At 38.8% G+C, this 19,417-nt stretch overlaps 1 protein-coding gene across 1 annotated transcript in view; it reads left to right on the top strand.

The window, feature by feature from the left end:
* The window catches only part of ELOVL4 (ELOVL fatty acid elongase 4), a 42,508-nt gene extending 27,052 nt beyond the window's left edge, over positions 1-15,456 (top strand). The window contains exons 2-6 of the mRNA XM_055433611.2: positions 4,202-4,389; positions 5,557-5,637; positions 8,814-8,985; positions 10,126-10,253; positions 14,215-15,456. Coding sequence (XP_055289586.1) covers positions 4,202-4,389; positions 5,557-5,637; positions 8,814-8,985; positions 10,126-10,253; positions 14,215-14,490 — 845 coding nt within the window. The 3' untranslated portion in view covers positions 14,491-15,456. The remainder of the gene's footprint in view (positions 1-4,201; positions 4,390-5,556; positions 5,638-8,813; positions 8,986-10,125; positions 10,254-14,214) is intronic.
* The last annotated feature ends 3,961 nt before the right edge of the window (positions 15,457-19,417 follow it).

Below are 19,417 nucleotides of genomic sequence, written 5' to 3'. Positions count from 1 at the left end.
GTAAGGTGGTGTGGTATTCTCATTTCTTGAAGAATTTTCCACAGTTTATTGTGGTCCACACAGTCAAAGGCTTTGGTGTAGTCAATAAAACAGAAGTAGATGTTTTTCTGGAACTCTCTTGCTTTCTCCATGATCCAACAGATGTTGACAATTTGATCTCTGGTGCCTCTGCCTTTTCTAAAACCTGCTTGAACATCTGGAAGTTCACGGTTCACATATTGCTGAAGCCTGGCTTGGAGAATTTTGAGTATGACTTTACTAGCATGTGAGATGAGTGCAATTGTGCGGTAGTTTGAGCATTCTTTGGCATTGCCTTTCTTTGGGATTAGAATGAAAACTGACCTTTCCATTCCTGTGGCCACTGCTGAGTTTTCCAAATTTGCTGGCATATTGAGTGTAGCACTTTCACAGCATCATCTTTTAGGATTTGAAATAGCTCAGCTGGAGTTCCATCACCTCCACTAGCTTTGTTTATAGTGATGCTTTCTAAGGCCCACTTGTCTTCACATTCCAGGATGTCTGGCTCTAGGTGAGTGATCACACCATCGTGATTATCTGGATCATGAAGATCTTTTTTGTACAGTTCTGTGTATTCTTGCCACCTCTTATTAATATCTTGTGCTTCTTTTAGGTCCATACCATTTCTGTCCTTTATTGTGCCCATCTTTGTATGAAATATTCCCTTGGTATTTCTAATTTTCTTGACGAGATCTGTAGTCTTTCCCATTCTTTTGTTTTCCTCTATTTCTTTGCATTGATCACTGAGGAAGGCTTTCTTATCTCTCGTTGCTATTCTTTGGAACTCTGCATTCAGATCTTTCCTTTTCTCCTTTGTCTTTTGCTTCTCTTCTTTTCTCAGCTATTTGTAAGGCCTCCTCAGACAACCATTTTGCCTTTTTTGCATTTCTTTTTCTTGCAGATGGTCTTGATCCTTGCCTCCTGTACAATGTCATGAACCTCTGTCCATAGTTCTTCACACACTCTGTCTATCAGATCTAATCCCTTGAATCTATTTGTCACTTTCACTGTATAATCATAAGGGATTTTGATTTAGGTCATACCTGAGTGGTCTAGTGGTTTTCCCTAGTTTCTTCAATTTAAGCCTGAATTTTACAGTAAGGAATTCATGATCTGAGCCACAGTCCGCTCCTGGTCTTGTTTTTGCTGACTGCGTAGAGCTTCCCCATCTTCAGCTGCAAAGAATATAATCGATCTTTCTCTGTAATATTCTTTGTTACATAGATTATCTCATAGCAGAGTTCTTCTGCTCTTTGCATCCATCCCATAGGAAAAGCCCTCTAGTTTGTGGATGGAGGTGGGACACCCCGGCAGCTCCTTTCCTGTGACTGGAAGTAGAGCCAAGCTTTAGGGTTTAGGGGCTTTGTATTAGTCTTTCTCTATAATATAGAGAAATAAAGATCTAAGTAGATAAATACCCCATGTTTTAAGGGGCCTTTTGACACAGAAAGAAATGTGTGCAGAAGGATAACACAGTGACCTGAAGGAAGAGTGCACAGCCGCTAATGATGAGACCACGGTGGTCCCGTACCTTCAGCAAAAGCCGCCTGCCATCTTTTAATTACCCTCCCTGTAAGAGGACTACTGTCCCTCCTGTCTTTTAAGTAGTTTAGTTTATTTTTAGTTCTGGAATATGTTTTGATTTGAGTGACAGAACCATAATTTCTATGAATAGATAGATAGTAGGCTTCCGCTGTAAACTATAAAGTAAAATCAGTTCCTCTGGGTTTTCTATTGTTGTTCTCATATTTGTGTTATTTTTTTTCTTCTTTTCCAGTCAGTATCCCATCCTTGTTTAGCCACTAAGTTGTGTTCAACTCTTTGTATCCCCATGGACTGTAGCCCACCAGGCTCTTTTCTCCATGGGACTTTCAGGTGAGAATACTGGAGTGGGTTGCTGTTTCCTTCTCCAGAGGATCTTTCTGACCCAGGGGTCAAACCCACGTCTCCTGTATTGCGAGGGGATTCTTATCGGCTGAGTAACCTGGGAAGCCCCATCCCACCCTTCTAGTGACTCTTCTTTTATGGAAACCATAGTTATTAGGGCTTCCCTGGTGGCTCAGAGGTTAAAGCCTCTGCCTCCAATGCGGGAGACCCAGGTTCGATCCCTGGGTCGGGAAGATCCCCTGGAGAAGGAAACGGTAACCCACTACGGTATTCTTGCCTGGAGAATCCCATGGACGGAGAAGCCTGGTAGGCTACAGTCAACGGGGTCGCAAAGAGTCAGACACGACTGAGCGACGGAACGGAACGGATAGTTATTAAATCACTTCCCGACTTTGGAAGCTATGTGATTAAATATTTTTGTACTTGTGTTTCACATCTTCTATCTTATTTTCTGTTGCCAGTAATATAGGAACAGACTAATTTATTTTTATGTAAAGTATTTTGCAAGATAGTTAACTTATCCAGAGCTGTTTCACATATATAGTTTTAATAAAACTGACAGTTTAAATAGAGAGACATTGTAATGAGAAGTTAAATTACATTCATTTAGGCTAGGTTTTGGAGAAGGCAATGGCAAGCCACTCCAGTCCTCTTGCTTAGAAAATCCCATGGATGGAGGAGCCTGGTAGGCTGCAGTCCGTGGGGTCGCTAAGGGTCGGACACGACTGAGCGACTGCACTTTCACTTTTCACTTTCACACATTGGAGAAGGAAATGGCAACCCACTCCAGTGTTCTTGCCTGGAGAATCCCAGGGACGGGGGAGCCTGGTGGGCTTCCGTCTATGGGGTCACACAGAGTCGGACACGACTGAAGTGACTTAGCAGCAGCAGCAGCAGGCTAGGTTTTAGGAACTGGCTAAAATTCTTTAACTATTGAGAAATATATTGTTTTCCTCAAAATACAACATGGAAATTATATGCGTTACCAAGAATAAACTAGACATTAGAGTCACAACCTTCAAAATGTCATTTAGCTTTTAGAAATATAAAAATTGACTTCAGTGTCTTTTTATAATGTAAATTTTTGTCTACCTTGTATTTCATTATTATGCATCTCAGAAATATTTGTGGCAAAACTCTGTTATAAATTTGATTCAAGATTACATATTTGAATTTAAAGACAGCTGATTCAATTTAAATGAAATAATGTGTCACATTGTAGATATATATATTTATACATACATAAGGTAAATGATTTATAGCTTTAGAGAAAAGCACTTAAGTTGATTATATTCATGGGAAAAGAATAAATTCATGTTCTCAGGAAAAAAGAAAAATATCTTGAATATGGTGGTTGCCATTTAAATCAGTTATCAAACTGTAATGACCTCTAACTTAATCCTCAACTTAATTCAGGTATAACCATACTCTTGTCTTCAGCATCCAGAAATATCCCAGGGGATGGCTTCCATTCTCCAGACCTTTTCAGTTTACTAAGTTTTTCCTGCTTTTAGCATCAGAGGGAGCAGCTTCCAAACTGTGCTGATTTATTTCACATATTTAATATAAGGTCAAGCTTCTCCTTTAAGTATTTTCTGTCTATGAAACGTTGATTATCTTTTCATCCTGAGCCTGCTCTGTTTTCCGTGAACCTTGTTTCGTCTCTTGTATGGTCAGGGTTCTCTGTCAAATCTATAAGGTGGACCTTACATAATGCACCTTCAATTCCAAAAGCTACTCCCAGGAATTGGTCTTGTTTCTTTGGTTTTTATGTCATGTAGTTTTAAAATTTATATATTTTTTAATTGGAGGATAATTGCTTTACCGTATTGTGTTGGTTTCTGCCCTACATCAACATAAGTCAGCCATCGGTATATATATGTCCCCTCCTTGAACCTCCCTCCCACTCTGTCCCACCCCTCTGGGTTGCCACACAGCACTGGTCTGAGCTCACTGCATCATACTCTCTCAGTTTGTCCCGCTGTGTCCACAGGTCTGTTCTCTATGTCTGCATCTCCACTGCTGCCCTGCAGATAGGTTCACCAGCACCATCTTTCTAAATTCCATGTATATGTGTTAATATACGATATTTGTTTTTCTTTTTCTGATTTACTTCGCTTTGTATAATAGGGTCTGGTTCATCCATGTTATTAGAACTGTATGACATGTGTTTTTGTTGGACCTCTAATGATCTATATTTGGTCATGGAGGAAAGCTAAGTTGAAATGTGGCACTTTCTAATAATTTCATTTGATAAAACGTTTATCATGTAATGAATTTTCTGTCCCCTCTGTAGATAAACGCGTCGAGAACTGGCCTCTGATGCAGTCTCCACTGCCTACACTCTGCATAAGCACCCTGTATCTCCTCTTCGTGTGGCTGGGTCCAAAATGGATGAAGGACCGAGAACCTTTCCAGATGCGTTTAGTGCTCATTCTCTATAATTTTGGGATGGTTTTGCTTAACCTTTTTATCTTCAGAGAGGTAGGTTTACTAAAGTTCATTTATACTTCCTCAGGTCTGTTGCAAATTAGAAAGTAAGAGTGTGCATAACTATGATTGGAATGTTGTGCCCTAAGATAACTGTTAGCTCCTCTAAGAGTAAATTTTGTTATTGACATAAGCATGGATAACAAAAATCTGAAACATACATAAAGTATAAGACTTGTTTAAAGTGAAATTTGGAAGCAGACAAACTGGATTCTAAAATAACCCTTAGTAGTTTTTTTGTCATTGGAAGTTCCTTAACTTTTTTGAGGCTCATTTCCCCCATCTGTAAAATGGTCATAATACCTATCTTCTAAGGTATCAGAGATAAGTGAGGTAATTTTTGCATTGTGTTTAGAACATATTAAGCCCTTGGTAAATAGTTCTGGCTGTTTATATTTCTCATTCAGCAGTTTCAGGTTTGATAACTGATGAAACTATGCAGATGTAAAATACCAATTTCAAATTTAAATCCTACCACATAATATAATTGTATTAATATTTTAGGTTGGAACTAAAATGAGTTAACTGTTATACAACTGTTGCTGTTAATCAGTGTATACTTTTCTGGACACCAAGAAATTCTCTATGGCATTTTAAAAGGAAATCCTAAAAGCTAGACTCACCCAACCACTTTTTAAGTTGTAAGAGTGAAAGGAATTTGTTTTCCAAGAGACTCCTCTTTAGTGTTCAACCTGAACCCAGTGAACTGAACTGGTGATGCTAAGAAAATGAGGCTTATGCTCCTTTTAAAAAAACCTCTCTTTAACTGACAGTGTAGCCTACAGAAACTCAACATCATAAAAAACTTTAATTTATGTGGCTACTTTACCTAATTTGTTAGATGCAATCCACTCTGGTTCAAAACTGGAAACCCATGCAACTCTTGCAGCATGGTTAATCACAGTTTCTCTTAATAATATAAGATAGAGTGTCTCAGTCCAAATTTTACATGTCATTTTAAATTTAAATTTCAACTTAAGAATAAATTGACAAATGATAAATTTTAGAAATTCCAACATATTAAATGTTTAATGCATTTGAAATTTATTTTTAAGACAATATTGCTTTTAAAAATATTTTGGAAGCTTGCACATTGTATGTAGTGCTTTTACATGCTATATCTTCTAAAACTTTACTCCAAATGTTATTTTCTTTTTCCAGTTATTCATGGGATCATATAATGCAGGATATAGCTATATTTGCCAGACTGTGGATTATTCTGATAATGTTCATGAAGTCAGGGTAAGTACATTAAAAATACTGCTGATCAGTAGAAGTTGGTTTAATTTTGTAGTCTCTAGTCTGTGAAAAGCATGCTTTAATGTAGTGGTAAAACTATAGTGCGATTGTTTTGAGTCAATAAAACTACTTTTTAAAAAATATACGTAATTTAAAATCCATTTTCTTCCCCCATTATCTTTTCTCATTTGGTGATTTGAGAATGAATATGTGTTGGACTACTGAAATGCAGTACTCAAAAAAAAAAAAATAATAGTTCCATGTTTAGTATAAAGATTATATTTTAGATTTTTGGTTTTTTGGTCAAGAATAGAAACTCTTGAAGTTGAATTCATTTGTTAAGAAAGTATGAGGAAGACAAATATAAGCTATTCAGTGTTTAGTAAATTAGGCATAGCACAGCTTGTATAGGTATAAACCCAGTTTTTATTTATATTTGAGAAAAATAGACTAGTAATACAATGTAATCATATTTTGTTTTGTGGTCATCTACATCAGTAAAATTGCCATTTTACTCAAGTGAAGAAACAATAAATTATGTTACTTTGTTAAGTAAGAGGAGTTCACTCTTGTATACTGTGTTCATATTAAACATATGTGTCTATCACATATGTTATATATATGTGTGTGTTTTATGTTAGATATAATATATGTAGTAATAATATGTAGTAGCTGGCCCTGAAAAAAAATAGCTCTTTAGCATTGGAGTTCAACAATATAAACACCAGTATTCATCAAGACCCAAGACTAAATTGCTTTAATGTATTTATGATTTTATGTCTCTTGTCTTCATTTCCCCATTAGAAGACTTAACACGCTGATGAAAAATCACCCCTTTTGGTTGTCACGTTGGTTTTATTCATTCAACAAATGTGTATTGAACATCGGCTATACACAGATAGTGTGATGGTACTGGGAACCCAAGTGGAAAGGCAGGCAGGGATCCAGCCTCTGTGGAGCTGACATTCTAGCAAAGGTGGGAGAGGCAGTCACGTAAGCAAACGGTTAACAAGAAGCTCAGACCTGAGATTGCCTGAGGGGAGCCCCTTTGATTAGGTTTGTTGCTAGAGAACCTTCTCCTGGTCGGAGCACTGGAGCACGACTGGTCTTGCTTGCATCTTGAGAGAGAAAAGGAAACGTGTCAGATTTGCTTTCTTTGAGGAGTGAGCTTAGATAAACCCTTTGGGCGAAACAGCATGTTAATATTTGGGGGATAAAGTTTTAAAAATACCACTCTGGCCATTGTGTGCCTGCCCTCCTGGTATGCATAAATTGATCAATTCTTTAAAAATGTAGCTGTTGTGAGACCTGAAATCTAGGAAGAGAAAGGACAAGAGTGGCAGCAGATTCTATTTGAACATTTCTTCCCTCTCTGTTATTCTGAGATGTGGCAGAATAAGTGTTTTACTCAGAGACTCATCTTTGTATTCGTTGTTATGTAGCTCAGAAGGATCATTTCACTTTGATGTAGCTATGCAGTTCCCTGGTGGCTCAGAGGCAAAAGAATCTGCCTGCAATGCAGCAGACTTGGGTTTGATTGCTGAGTCAGAAGATCCCCTGGAGAAGGCAGTGGCTACCCATTTTATTATTCTTGTCTGGAGAATTCCATGGACAGAAGAGCCTGGTGGGCTACAGTCCATGGAGTCAGACACTACTGAGCAATTAACACTTTCACAAACTAAAGAGAAGGATTGTTAATTACTGTTATGAATCATTGCTGATTTAGAGTGCCAGATAAGAGGGAAAATAAGACATGACCTCTTCCCTTCTAGATAAGAGTTTGTATGCTCTGTTGCTAAGTCATGTCCAAGTCCACAGACTATATCTCACCAGGCTCCTCTGTCCATGGAATTCTCCAAGCAAGAATACTGGAGTGGGTTGCCGTTTCTTTTTCCAGGGGATCTTCCCAACCCAGGGATCAAACCTATGTCTCCTTCATTGGCAGGTGGATTCTTTACTGCTGAGCCACCTGCAAAGCCCCTTACTGCACCAAAATGTTACACTTTAAAATACTAACATAATAGTGAATATTAAATATAGTGTTGCTCTCAGTAGTTCCCTATTTCAGGTTTGTTTTCAAACAACTTTATCATTTTCAACAACGTTATTATGCAGACTCAGTAAATAATTCTCAGTTTGTAAATACAAGACATTATTTTTTTCTTTGGCTATTCTCTTTTTTCCTTGCCTACACTTTAAAATCGTAATTTTGTTTTTCAAAAGTGAACAGCCAAACCCAAACAAACACAAACCCATGTCATCCAACAGGTGCTCTTATCAAATGAAGAAAGACCCTATCAGCTCTGAAGAGCCTAAGCCTTCCTGTGAATGCATCTGCCAAGCTGCTGACACACACAGGCTTACCATCAGATTTCAGTTTTGTACCACTGCCTTTGCTGTTGGTATATAGGGCAGATGTCATAGAAAATACTTGACATAAGAAAGATGAATCTAGATTACTATTTTAGTGGGATTCTTGTTAAATATTTTAAAATGTATATACAGAGGTCACCTCTCACTGGATCCTTGGATCCTTAATCTCAGCGTGTAATGTAATCTTTCTGCACCATCTGGTGTCTTAATTAGAGCCCAGGAAAAGAAAAGACTTACTCATGTAAGCAGGATTATATTTATGACCTAGGAAATATTTGTTGCGTGTGTGTGTGTGTTTATTGCAGTTTATAATTTTAAAAATTTCACTGCCTAATAAAAAATACTGTGGTTCAGTATTTTGTTGCACATGTTAAAGTGAGAGAGGCCAGTTGCTACTCAGGCACACTTGCAAGAATCTCTGAGGCTGGAATATAGGCTAGGCATGAACAACTGAAATACCTCTGTAGAGTAAATATCTCAGTTTCTCTACCACGTTGAAAATCATAGCAGTTGCAAGTGTTCGCAGTGCTGCAGTCAGCAGGTTGGTACCCATGACATCCAGCTATGAAACAGACTGAAAATTTTCTCTGAACTGTTGGCACAGTGTAGATATAGATTTGGACTCTTTTTATTTCCCATCATTTCCCCATGAATCGATGCCTAGGTTTCACACCCACTTAAACAAAAATGATTCTATGCCTCATACATTTTGTGCAGTAAAAATTGCTTAAGACTTAACTTTAGTAGAAAACCATGTGAGAGTATCATTCTGGTGTTTGTAAAATGCTTTCCCTTTCTTTCTACAGATAGCTGCTGCTCTGTGGTGGTACTTTATATCTAAAGGAATTGAGTATTTGGACACAGTGTTTTTTATCCTGAGGAAGAAAAACAACCAAGTGTCTTTTCTTCACGTGTATCATCACTGTACCATGTTCACATTGTGGTGGATTGGAATTAAGTGGGTTGCAGGAGGACAGGGTGAGCATCTTCAGGAATGTGTCCGCATGTACTCAATTATGTAAATACGTCAGGTGGAAAGTGGTGAGAATTTGACTTGGTCTAACGGAAGCCCACACCAGTTTTCTTGCCTGGAGGATTCCATGGACAGAAGAGCCTGGTGGGCTACAGTCCATGAGATCGCAAAGAGTTGGACATGATTGAGCAACTAACACACACACACACACAAATATAACTTACTTCCAGGCTTAATTATTCCTGTGTTAATTTCGCTTTAAAGAAATTTGAAGAAAGTAGAGCTTTAGCTGTTTATCTGTGATTACTTTCACACCTAAAGATTTACCCCAGAGATTAGCATAAATGAATCCCAAATGTAGCAAACAGTATTTTGAGAGGGAGCAATTCAATTCTAGTGGTTCTGGTCCAGAGGATACCAAGATAGAACTTCTCCATCTGAAGGTTCCATCTCTTCTCCAAGCCCAGAGCCCGCTCTTGCTCTCAAATAGGCCCCACTGCACCTACTGCTTCTTACTCAAAGGAAATTGTATGTAGCCTTCTCAGTGTAGTTTGGCCAAGATCTGCCTCCAGCTTTTCAGATGCCTGTACATTGGAGATAATTCACATCATTGAGCTGGAAACAGACCATTCCTCTGATGGGGACCCAGGGTACAAGTCATACTACAGTTCACCTTGCTACTTTACTTTTAAACTATTTAGAAATCTAAGAAATGAGTACTATTTTGTTGTACTGTGTGTATCAGCACATGTAAAGACAGTAATGAAGGATTTACAAATCTGCTTAAACCATTATATGAACCCTGGCTTTTATTCCCCCAAGAGCAACAGAATGAAAAATAATATTGGCAGTATTAGGACCTACTTAAATATATTAGGGCCTACTTGAGCCACTTGGGAAGTCCTTTGCCTTTGAAGAACACCCATTTTTATTTATATGGTAAAAGGCAGAGTCTAAACTTTAAAAATATTTGGCTTGATCTGAAGAGAAGGCTTGTCCATTAGAACTATTTTACAACTTTTTATTTCTCATCTATACTCAGGATTAAATGTTGGAAAATAATGTAGATTCATTTATTTCACGTTTAAATGGTTTATCACCTAAATAAAGGTTTCTGTGTCTTGTAATTACCTCTTTTTCTAAAGCATTTTTTGGAGCCCAGATGAATTCCTTCATCCATGTGATTATGTATTCATACTATGGGTTAGCTGCCTTCGGCCCATGGATTCAGAAATATCTCTGGTGGAAACGATACCTGACCATGCTGCAGCTGGTAAGTTCTCAATTAAAACACTGAGAGTGTTAGACTCTCATTAACTGTGAAGTGCTCAACCATTTTATGTTACCAAACTGCCTTTCTCTGTGCTCCAGCGATAGGAGTTGAGGCGGTCTGGCTCTGAACTACGTGTTCATAGGCTGAGTGCTCACAGACTCTTGCTTTCTAAATGTCCCTAAAAGACCAGGTCCTATCTGTCTAATAAGAATATCCTTTAAACATCTCTGTGAAATGGATGAGTAAAGATCTAAGCACGTTGCAAAATACATACTCGTTTATGATTAGTGTTAGGTAGTTAGAATAGGAAACAGGAGTCCAAAATGGGGGTGGCTGTCTGCAGGTCAGGAAGCAACAGTTAGAACTGGACATGGAACAATAGACTGGTTCCAAATAGAAAAAGGAGTACGTCAAGGTTGTATATTGTCACCCTGCTTATTTAACTTATATGCAGAGTACATCATGAGGAACGCTGGGCTGGAAGAAGCACAGGCTGGAATCAAGATTGCTGGGAGAAATATCAATAACCTTAGATATGCAGATGACACCACCCTTATGGCAGAAAGTGAAGAGGAACTCGAAAGCCTCTTGATCAAAGTGAAAGAGGAGAGTGGAAAGGTTGACTTGAAGCTCAACATTCAGAAAACAAAAATCATGGCATCTGGTCCCATCACTTCATGGGAAATAGATGGGGAAACAGTGGAAACGGTGTCAGACTTTATTTTTTTGGGCTCCAAAATCACTGGGGATGCTGATTGCAACCATGAAATTAAAAGACGCTTACTCCTTAGAAGGAAAGTTATGACCAACCTTGATAGTATATTAAAAAGCAGAGACAATACTTTGCCAACAAAGGTCCGTCTAGTCAAGGCTATGGTTTTTCCAGTGGTCATGTATGGATATGAGAGTTGGACTGTGAAGAAAGCTGATCGCCGAAGAATTGATGCTTTTGAACTTTGGTGCTGGAGAAGGCTCTTGAGAGTCCCTTGGACTGCAAGGAGATCCAACCAGTCCATTCTAAAGGCTTTCAATCCTGGGTGTTCACTGGAAGGACTGATACTGAAGCTGAAACTGCAATACTTTGGCCACCTCATGTGATGAGTTGACTCACTGGAAAAGACTCTGATGCTGGGAAGGATTGTGGGCGGGAGGAGAAGGGGACGACAGGGAATGAGATGGCTAGATGGCATCACCAGCTCGATGGACATGAGTTTGAGTGAACTCCGGGAGTTGGTGATGGACAGGGAGGCCTGACGTGCTGTGATTCATGGGGTCGCAGAGAGTCGGACACAACTGAGCGACTGAACTGAACTGAACTGAATTGAAGTCAAGGAAGGGAAAACCCCGTGAAAATAGAACAAAGGAAGGTCAAAGGAAGGTCTGAGGACTGGAGTGAGGATTTCAGGTAGAACAAACAGCACTTCTGGCTAGCCCTATTTGCATAGGGCAGGCCCAGGGGGAGGGAAAAACATAAAAAGAGGAGCCAAAGGACTTCTCCACCCTACCTCCCCCCTACCTCCGCGCGCTGGGGCGTTCTTCTCTTCGCCTCTTTGGGTCGACTTTCCCTCACGCCACAAGGATGGATTTTCCTTCTATTATCTAAATAAAATAGAGCTGTAACATGGAGCTGTAACACTGATTTGCCTAAGAGCTATAACACGGTCTGTTTGAGACCTGAGAGCTATAACATGGTCTGTCCAAGACCCGAGAGCTGTCACATGCCGAGGGCTTTAATGTCTGTCACTCCAAATCTTTGTTGTGGACAAGACAGAACTGAGGAGCATACATTCGCCTGACAATTAGAAAAATAACTTCTTTCTCAGTTTTTTTCTACTTAAAATGTTATTATTACCTCTTTTCATTCTGCCCTTAAATAAATTTTCTGTTTTTTTACTCCCATTTGTCCATCCTTGTGAACAGAGCCTATACATTTAGAATAGGAAAGTTGTAGAGAAGTCACAGAGCCAAGGAAGGGGTGGGGTACAGGATGGGACCAAGGGGAATTTCCCTGGCCGCCCAGTGGTTAAGGCTCCATGCTCTACTGCAGAGGGTGTGAGTTTGATCCCTGGTCAGGGAACTAAGATCCCATATGCAGCACTGTGTGGCCAAAAAATGTTACAGCACCAAGGAACAAAGAACTCTTAGTTCCCTAACACACAATCCTTAGAGAGCAGAGCTTGGTATACTCAAATGTTCATCTTCAGAGCAGACAGTTCGCAGCACCAACCCCTAATAGGACTTCTGGTAGCGTCTGGGTGACTCAGTGCAACCTTCAGAGCTAAAGCACCAGCCCAGTAATCAAACCGGAAATCCAAAACCAACCTGGTAGCTATTCTTCAAGCCTTGGAATTTATTATAATTTGTTTTAATCATAGCATGTGCACAGTTTTATCGGTGGAATCACATTTGGAAATATCATTCGTCTCTGTTTTAAGTTGCCAAACAACAGGCTAACAAAACAGGAAGCACAGCTTTTGGGGAGTGCTGGGTGTGCAGGATTCATCTGTAAGTAAAATGCTACAGGAAGCTTCCTCCAGTTTTTGTGTAACCTGTTTACACAGTTTGTGTAATTCGTTTCTCTCAGTTATTAGTAAATGGGCCCAAGAAAATGAGAAGAAGACAGAAATCATGTGAACTGTTGTTATCTACTTTGTGGGAAGACTGCACCTGATTCTCCTTGAGCCATGCCCCACTCAGTCACCCCCAGACATACCCTTTTCCAGCGATGCAGGTTCTAAGAATCATTGTGAAATCAGAGGTCCCTAAAACTTGGATTTTGCCATGGAAAACTTTTAAAGTTTTTTAGTCTGATAGAAATTTGGAGCTTTACATGGGATAAACTTTTAAAACAATATTTAATATAACAATATTGATAATGCTATCCTTAAAAGAGAAGCTGCAATTGCCCATTTTAAATAGGGTATTAATTTTGTGAAGGGTAGTGTATTTCCAAGGCAGAAGTTCTCACACCTGTGAATCTTGTATGTTAACCTTGTAAAAAATTAAGTGTTGTTTAACCCCGTGGAATTCATAAATTCTTACATTGAGAACCATCAGCAGTGGCCACAGGACTGGAAAAGGTCAGTCTTCATTCTAATCCTAAAGAAAGGCAATGCCAAAGAATGCTCAAACTACCGCACAATTGCTAGTAAAGTCATGCTCAAAATTCTCCAAGCCAGGCTTCAGCAATATGTGAACCATGTACTTCCAGATGTTCAAGCAGGTTTTAGAAAAGGCAGAGGCACCAGAGATCAAATTGCCAACATCCGCTGGATACTTACTATCAATTATCTACTAAGTTTTACCAAGAATCTTAGTTTTTAAAGGATTGTGTTAATTCAATTTTTAATTAATTTTAAAATGCATATTTACCTGTCTCCTATAAGAAACAGATAATGAACCATTTTGATAAACTCATTTTTAAAAGTATATGTACCAGCTTGCTAACAACTTTGTGGAAAGAAATCAGTATATTTGGGAGGAAAACAAAAACTGAAGAGTCTTCACTCTCTTAGGCCCATGATATTCTCTCTTCTTAGATAACGTTATTCAGCATTATCCAAAAAATAATCCCCAGGGTCCAGATACCAGGCCAAGGGCCCAGGAATCGTGGGGATCAGTGCAGAGCCCTGCCCTCAGGTGGTACTCGAGGGGAAAGATGGACAGTCCAAAAGTCAGCATATGCAAAAGACATAATTCCTATGAAACAGAAAACCAGCACAAAACAGAACCCTTTGGTTAAAGGGATGGAGGACCCCGTTGGGTGGGGGTACTTGAGACTTAGCAGGAAGCCCTTGTTGAGGACATGGTTTTGAGAAGCAGTGCGCGTGAGAAGGAGTGGAGAATTCTTAGGTCTTGGGTGCAGGGTCACAGCACGGGCCTGTCTTAGGAGCACAGAAGGTGCTAAGATCGTGACGAGCTATTTGCTACCCACAGTAAGCGTACCTGTGCTGTTTTTCAGGTTCAGTTCCACGTGACCATCGGGCACACAGCACTGTCCCTTTACACCGATTGCCCCTTCCCCAAATGGATGCACTGGGCTCTCATCGCCTACGCAATCAGCTTCATATTCCTCTTCCTTAACTTCTATGTGCGGACGTACAAAGAACCTAAGAAAGCAAAACCTGGAAAAACAGCAGCGAATGGTATCTCAGCAAATGGTGTGAACAAATCCGAAAACCACCTAGTGGTAGAAAATGGCAAGAAGCAGAAAAATGGAAAAGCAAAAGGAGAGTAAAGCAAACTGGGCCTTACCTGGTGTTGACAGTGAGGAAGTTCCCACTTCATTTAAGATTTCAGGGAAAACAAGCAAATGAGGGTTTGAGGGTGGGGAGAAAAAGGCAAATGTGCTCTGTGTATTATTAGTAACCTTTAGATTGAGTAAACTGTTAAATACAACACCCAGATGTTTTATTTATGAAGTTTTTATTTTAAACATTTTTTATTATTATCCTTGATGTTGTCAGACCAAATCAATCATCACGTGACTTTGGAGACCCTTCGCCCCCACCCCCCGGCATTCACATCCAACAGTGCATGAGATTTTTCATTTCTCTTCATCCTTCAGTTTGATGATCACAGAAACATGGTCTTCATGCATTTTTTTTTTTTTAGTTCAATTGCAACTTATGTACTGATGAAAATCAGTTACCTTATCTTTTCTGGTCCCAAACTGGAAATGCAGATAGTTTAAAACGTGCACATTTGAATTCATTTGCTGACTGGAATGATCAAATCTCTCCACCTATAGTCTGAAGATACCCTTTTGGTTGGAATTAAATTTTAAAAATCGGATGATCTTTGTAGACTCTTAGAGGCTTTATGATGATGGTGTTGGTGAAAATAGATTTACAGTAAAATCCTGTCCAGTGGCTCAAAGTTCACTGTGACCTGCAGCACAAATCACTGTGGGAAACAATTTTTGTGATGAAAAGGCAGCCTTTCAATACTCCTGTTACTACTAGGTATATATTATGAAAATTAAGATTACTGTCTGATTGGAACATGAAACAATTCATGTGTCTACTAGTAACATCATAAAATATTTACATTTATGTGCTGTTAGAAGAGAATATGTTGATTTTTATCAGGCTTTCCTTGTTTTGATTTGTGGCTGTTATCGATTTTTCATATGTGGAAATATACCTACCTCTTCTGTTGGAAAGAACATTTAAAATTAAATAAATTTTAATTAAAAAATCAAGGAGTCCTCTAATGTAAATTTTAATACTAACTTTCAAATTCACTAACTTTTTTTTTTTACAAATAGCGTACAGCAAGCTTTTTTGTGAAATTATCCTTCTCTTTCAATGTGTTTAATTTTGGAGTGATATTTTTCTGTGACAGAGTTGCAAGATCTTATTTGTAACTAGATATGAAGTGTAAACCCATTTTGGTGCAATATTCTTGACTCCTTGGTGCTAAAGATCATTAAATTCAATGCTTGATTGTTACAAGGTGTTAATTGCTAAGACATAAAGTGAATAAAAGTGAGAGTAGTCAGAACCAGAAAATTAAATTTGCTCTTTACCAGTGAAGTATTTCGTGTAATGTAAAAACGCAACTGGAAATTCACTAGGAAAGAACTTGTACTGTGTCTTATTACATAGGTTAAATTGCTCGTGGGTATTGCACAGGGATCTTGTGACCAAAAAATAAAAAGGCATGAGTATTTCTAAGTATCTTTAACATATCAAAACTGCATGTGCAGGATGTAATGCTGTTTGTGCAGACTATTTCAGAATACTTTGTAAACTATGAAATATTTATTGTGCATTCAAATTACACACTTCCCCCGCCCCGAGGCATGCAGACATGAGAATTACAGAAAATTTGCAGCACGTAATAGTTTGATCTAGGAGGATTCAGCACTTTTGTTTTTACCGCTCAGTTTGTAATGACTAGAGATTTGTAAATCTTTGTGAACATTCTGTACTGGTTCCCTAGAGCTATTCATTCCCTGCCACCTGATTTCAGCACAATAAATATACTACTGCTGTGGGAAAAATGAATTTTTTTGGCTACTCAGTTTATTATAAATCTGCTAGATATTTATTTATTTAATTCAGTTGTTAATATTCTAAATTATTCCCTGCTGCCAATTTCTAATGTAGACAAGAAATGAAACTAGAACTTGGGTGTCAATAATTTCTGGCAAAAAGCTTATTTTTTTATGGTAGCGTATTTTTACCTTAAAACTTAGATGTTTCTTTGGAAGAATTTTTGGATCCTGACATATCATTTTGTTGTAAATTCTTACATTTGTCATTTCAAATGTAAGCTTTTTTTAAAAGAAACTTTAAATTTTATATTGGAGTGTAGTTGACTAACAATGTGTTGGTTTCAGGTGTACAGTGAGGAGATTCAGTTATGCGTATCCATGTGTCTATTCTTTACCAAATTCTTTTCCCATTTAGGTTGTTACTGAGTAGAGTTCCCTGTGCTATACAGCAGTAGGTCCCTGTTGGCTATCCATCTTAAATATAGCAGTGTGTGTGTGGTAACACTATTTAATGGTGTGCTGTTTTTTGTTCTAAAAATAAAGTTAGCAAGTTCTGCTGTTCTGATATTTAAATCCTCCAGTCCTTACTATAAGTTTTTTTTTTTTTACCAAAGATGATTTTAAGATGTAATAGATAACAGCCTTTTATGATCGCTTTCATAATTTCTCTATCACCCTACTAAATAAACATGCCTCATATGCAAAAATCAGTGAGGAGGATTGCATCCTCTTTCTGGTAAACCTTTGTCATTAACTTAAGAAACGTTTTCTTACACAGAAAAATAGGGAATTTCTGAAATATTTGCATTGACTAGAAATAGCTGAGGCATGTTAGCAGTGTGTTTTCCCATTGAATTGATAACTATGGCTCTCTTTCTCCTCTTTTCTGTGTTACTCCTGGCTCTGTTTTGCTGGTGGACGCTGACTAGTTCCAGTTTTAGCATTATTAATTTAGTTATTCTCTTTTTCACTCTTTCCACACATACTCTGAGGCATTCAAAAATATTTTCCTATAGATTATTATATTCACATTTTAGAACATGAAATCTGGCAGTGCTTTTTTTATTTATCATCAATATTTTAATTTGAAGGCTTGCTTCATATAGCTTAGTTGTTCAGCCATGTCCAAATTTCTGCAACCCCATGGACTGTAGCCCCCCAGGCTCCTCTTGTCCGTGAACTTCTCCAGGCAAGAATACTGGAGTGGGCTGCCATTCTCTCCTCCAGTTCTTCCTGACCCAGGGATTGAACCCGGATCTTCCGCATTGCAGACACATTCTTTACCATCTGAGTCACCAGGGAAGCGCTTTATGGAGGGATACCCTATAAATGAGAAAGAGAACCTAGAGATGGAGGTGATTTTGCTGTCATATGTGTTAATAATGTAATTGAGTCCTTGAGCATTGACTGTTGGGGCAGAGCTTTTGAATCTCACCTTCATTAGAATGTGACAGCATGCTGAACTGTTCACTGTCTCTCAGCTCTTTCCTTCTTATCGCCTTCACCTCAGCCAGCCGTATTTGTAACATTGTCCTTGCTGAGAAAAAGATGACTGTGGATGTATAGGCTGTAAGTGGCATCCTCACTTCAGACCAGGGTGACTCAGAGTTAGGATTTTGCTGGATGATCAATAGGGTCGAAGAGCTGAGAGGCTGAGCAACTTGCCCAGGCACACAGCATCTGGGCAGTAAACACATAACCTGCCTGATGAGACCAGTCATCTGCCACTCAGCATGTAAGCGGTTTTGACAGGTAACCTCAGAAAGCAAGTCCTCACTACTGGGTTTTACAATCCTTTCTTAAATTAATCTTAGGTATTTTAGGCAGGGGATTCCCTGGTGGCTCAGCATTAAAAGAACCCACCTGCCAATGCAGGAGATGTGAGTTCAATCCCTGGGTCAGGAAGATACCCTGGAGGAGGAAATGACAACCTATTTCAGGACTCTTGCCTGAAAAATTCCATGGACAGAGGAGCCTGGCGGGCTATATAGTCCACGGGGTAGCGAAAGAGTTGGACACAACTTAGTGACTAAACAGCAACAACAATTTTAGGCAGAGGACGTCTGAACCAGAAGAATCTTTGTGAAAAGGAAGAAATGTAGAAACAGATTTCTTGTGTCAAAACACTGCAGATCACGCAAGTATTTTTCAGGTCGGTTTTCCTGATGTAAATTATAGAGGGAATGCACAAGTGTCAGTTGAAAGGCACAGCTTTACGTTTTTATAATAGGAGGCTGTAACATAACTCTGTGTTCCTGAAGATTCAGAGGTCTAAATTAAAAGTTATAATTGACGTACAGAACAAATACCAGGAGAGGACTGTGACATATGAAAAGATGGTAAGAGCTTTGTTTGGATGGTGACTAATTACCATCCTCGCAGGGGGATGATCTGAACTATCTCTTGGTGTCCTTTTACACTTACAGGTCTAAATTTTGCTGAATCTTTTGAGAAATTAAACGTTTTTCTACCTGTTTCAAAGAAACCCCAGAACTTAGGTCTCCTTTTTTCTTTGTCTTTTTCATTTTACAACGTAGAGACACGTTTACACGTCCACGTGTGACCAGTTTCCTTCATACTTTTATTCCTTGCAGATCCATCTGATCTTAAATTGAAATTCAACTAGAATTTTTTTATTTTTTCCACTCACATAAGTATGTGCATGCGTGTCAGTTGTTTTAGTTGTGTCCGACTCTTTGCAACCCTATGAACTGTAGTCCGCCAGGCTCCTCTGTGCATGGGGATTCTCCAAGCAAGAATACTGGAGCGGGTTGCCATGCCCTCCTCCAGGGGATCTTCCCTGGTCCAGGGATAGAACCCATATTTCTTGCATCTCCTGCATTGGCAGGCTGGGTTCTTTACCACTAGCACCCTCATAGGTGAGGTTTCCCCAAAGAATGTGTCCTTAAAGCAGTATCTTCTTTAAGAATAAATGCATGCTAAAACACATCATTTGATGTCTATCTGCCTAATTATAATGACCTAATGCAGCTATCAGAAAGTCACATTGTAACTGAACATCTCCACAAAGAATATGTCCACATTAAAAGCCATTCTAAGATGAAAAACTCTGGGAAGGTTTAAGTAATACAACCATTTCTAAAAAGACAAGGTCTTGAAATTACTGGATATCCCACTTTAAATACAAGACTGTGCATTGTAA

Source organism: Moschus berezovskii, chromosome 10 (genome assembly GCF_049115385.1).
Source record: "Moschus berezovskii isolate FMDL1 chromosome 10, NW_MosBer_1.0, whole genome shotgun sequence".
In the NCBI taxonomy this organism is placed as follows: Eukaryota; Metazoa; Chordata; class Mammalia; order Artiodactyla; family Moschidae; genus Moschus; species Moschus berezovskii.
Note: the sequence above shows the minus strand (reverse complement) of the source record. Positions and strands in the feature narration are given on the sequence as shown.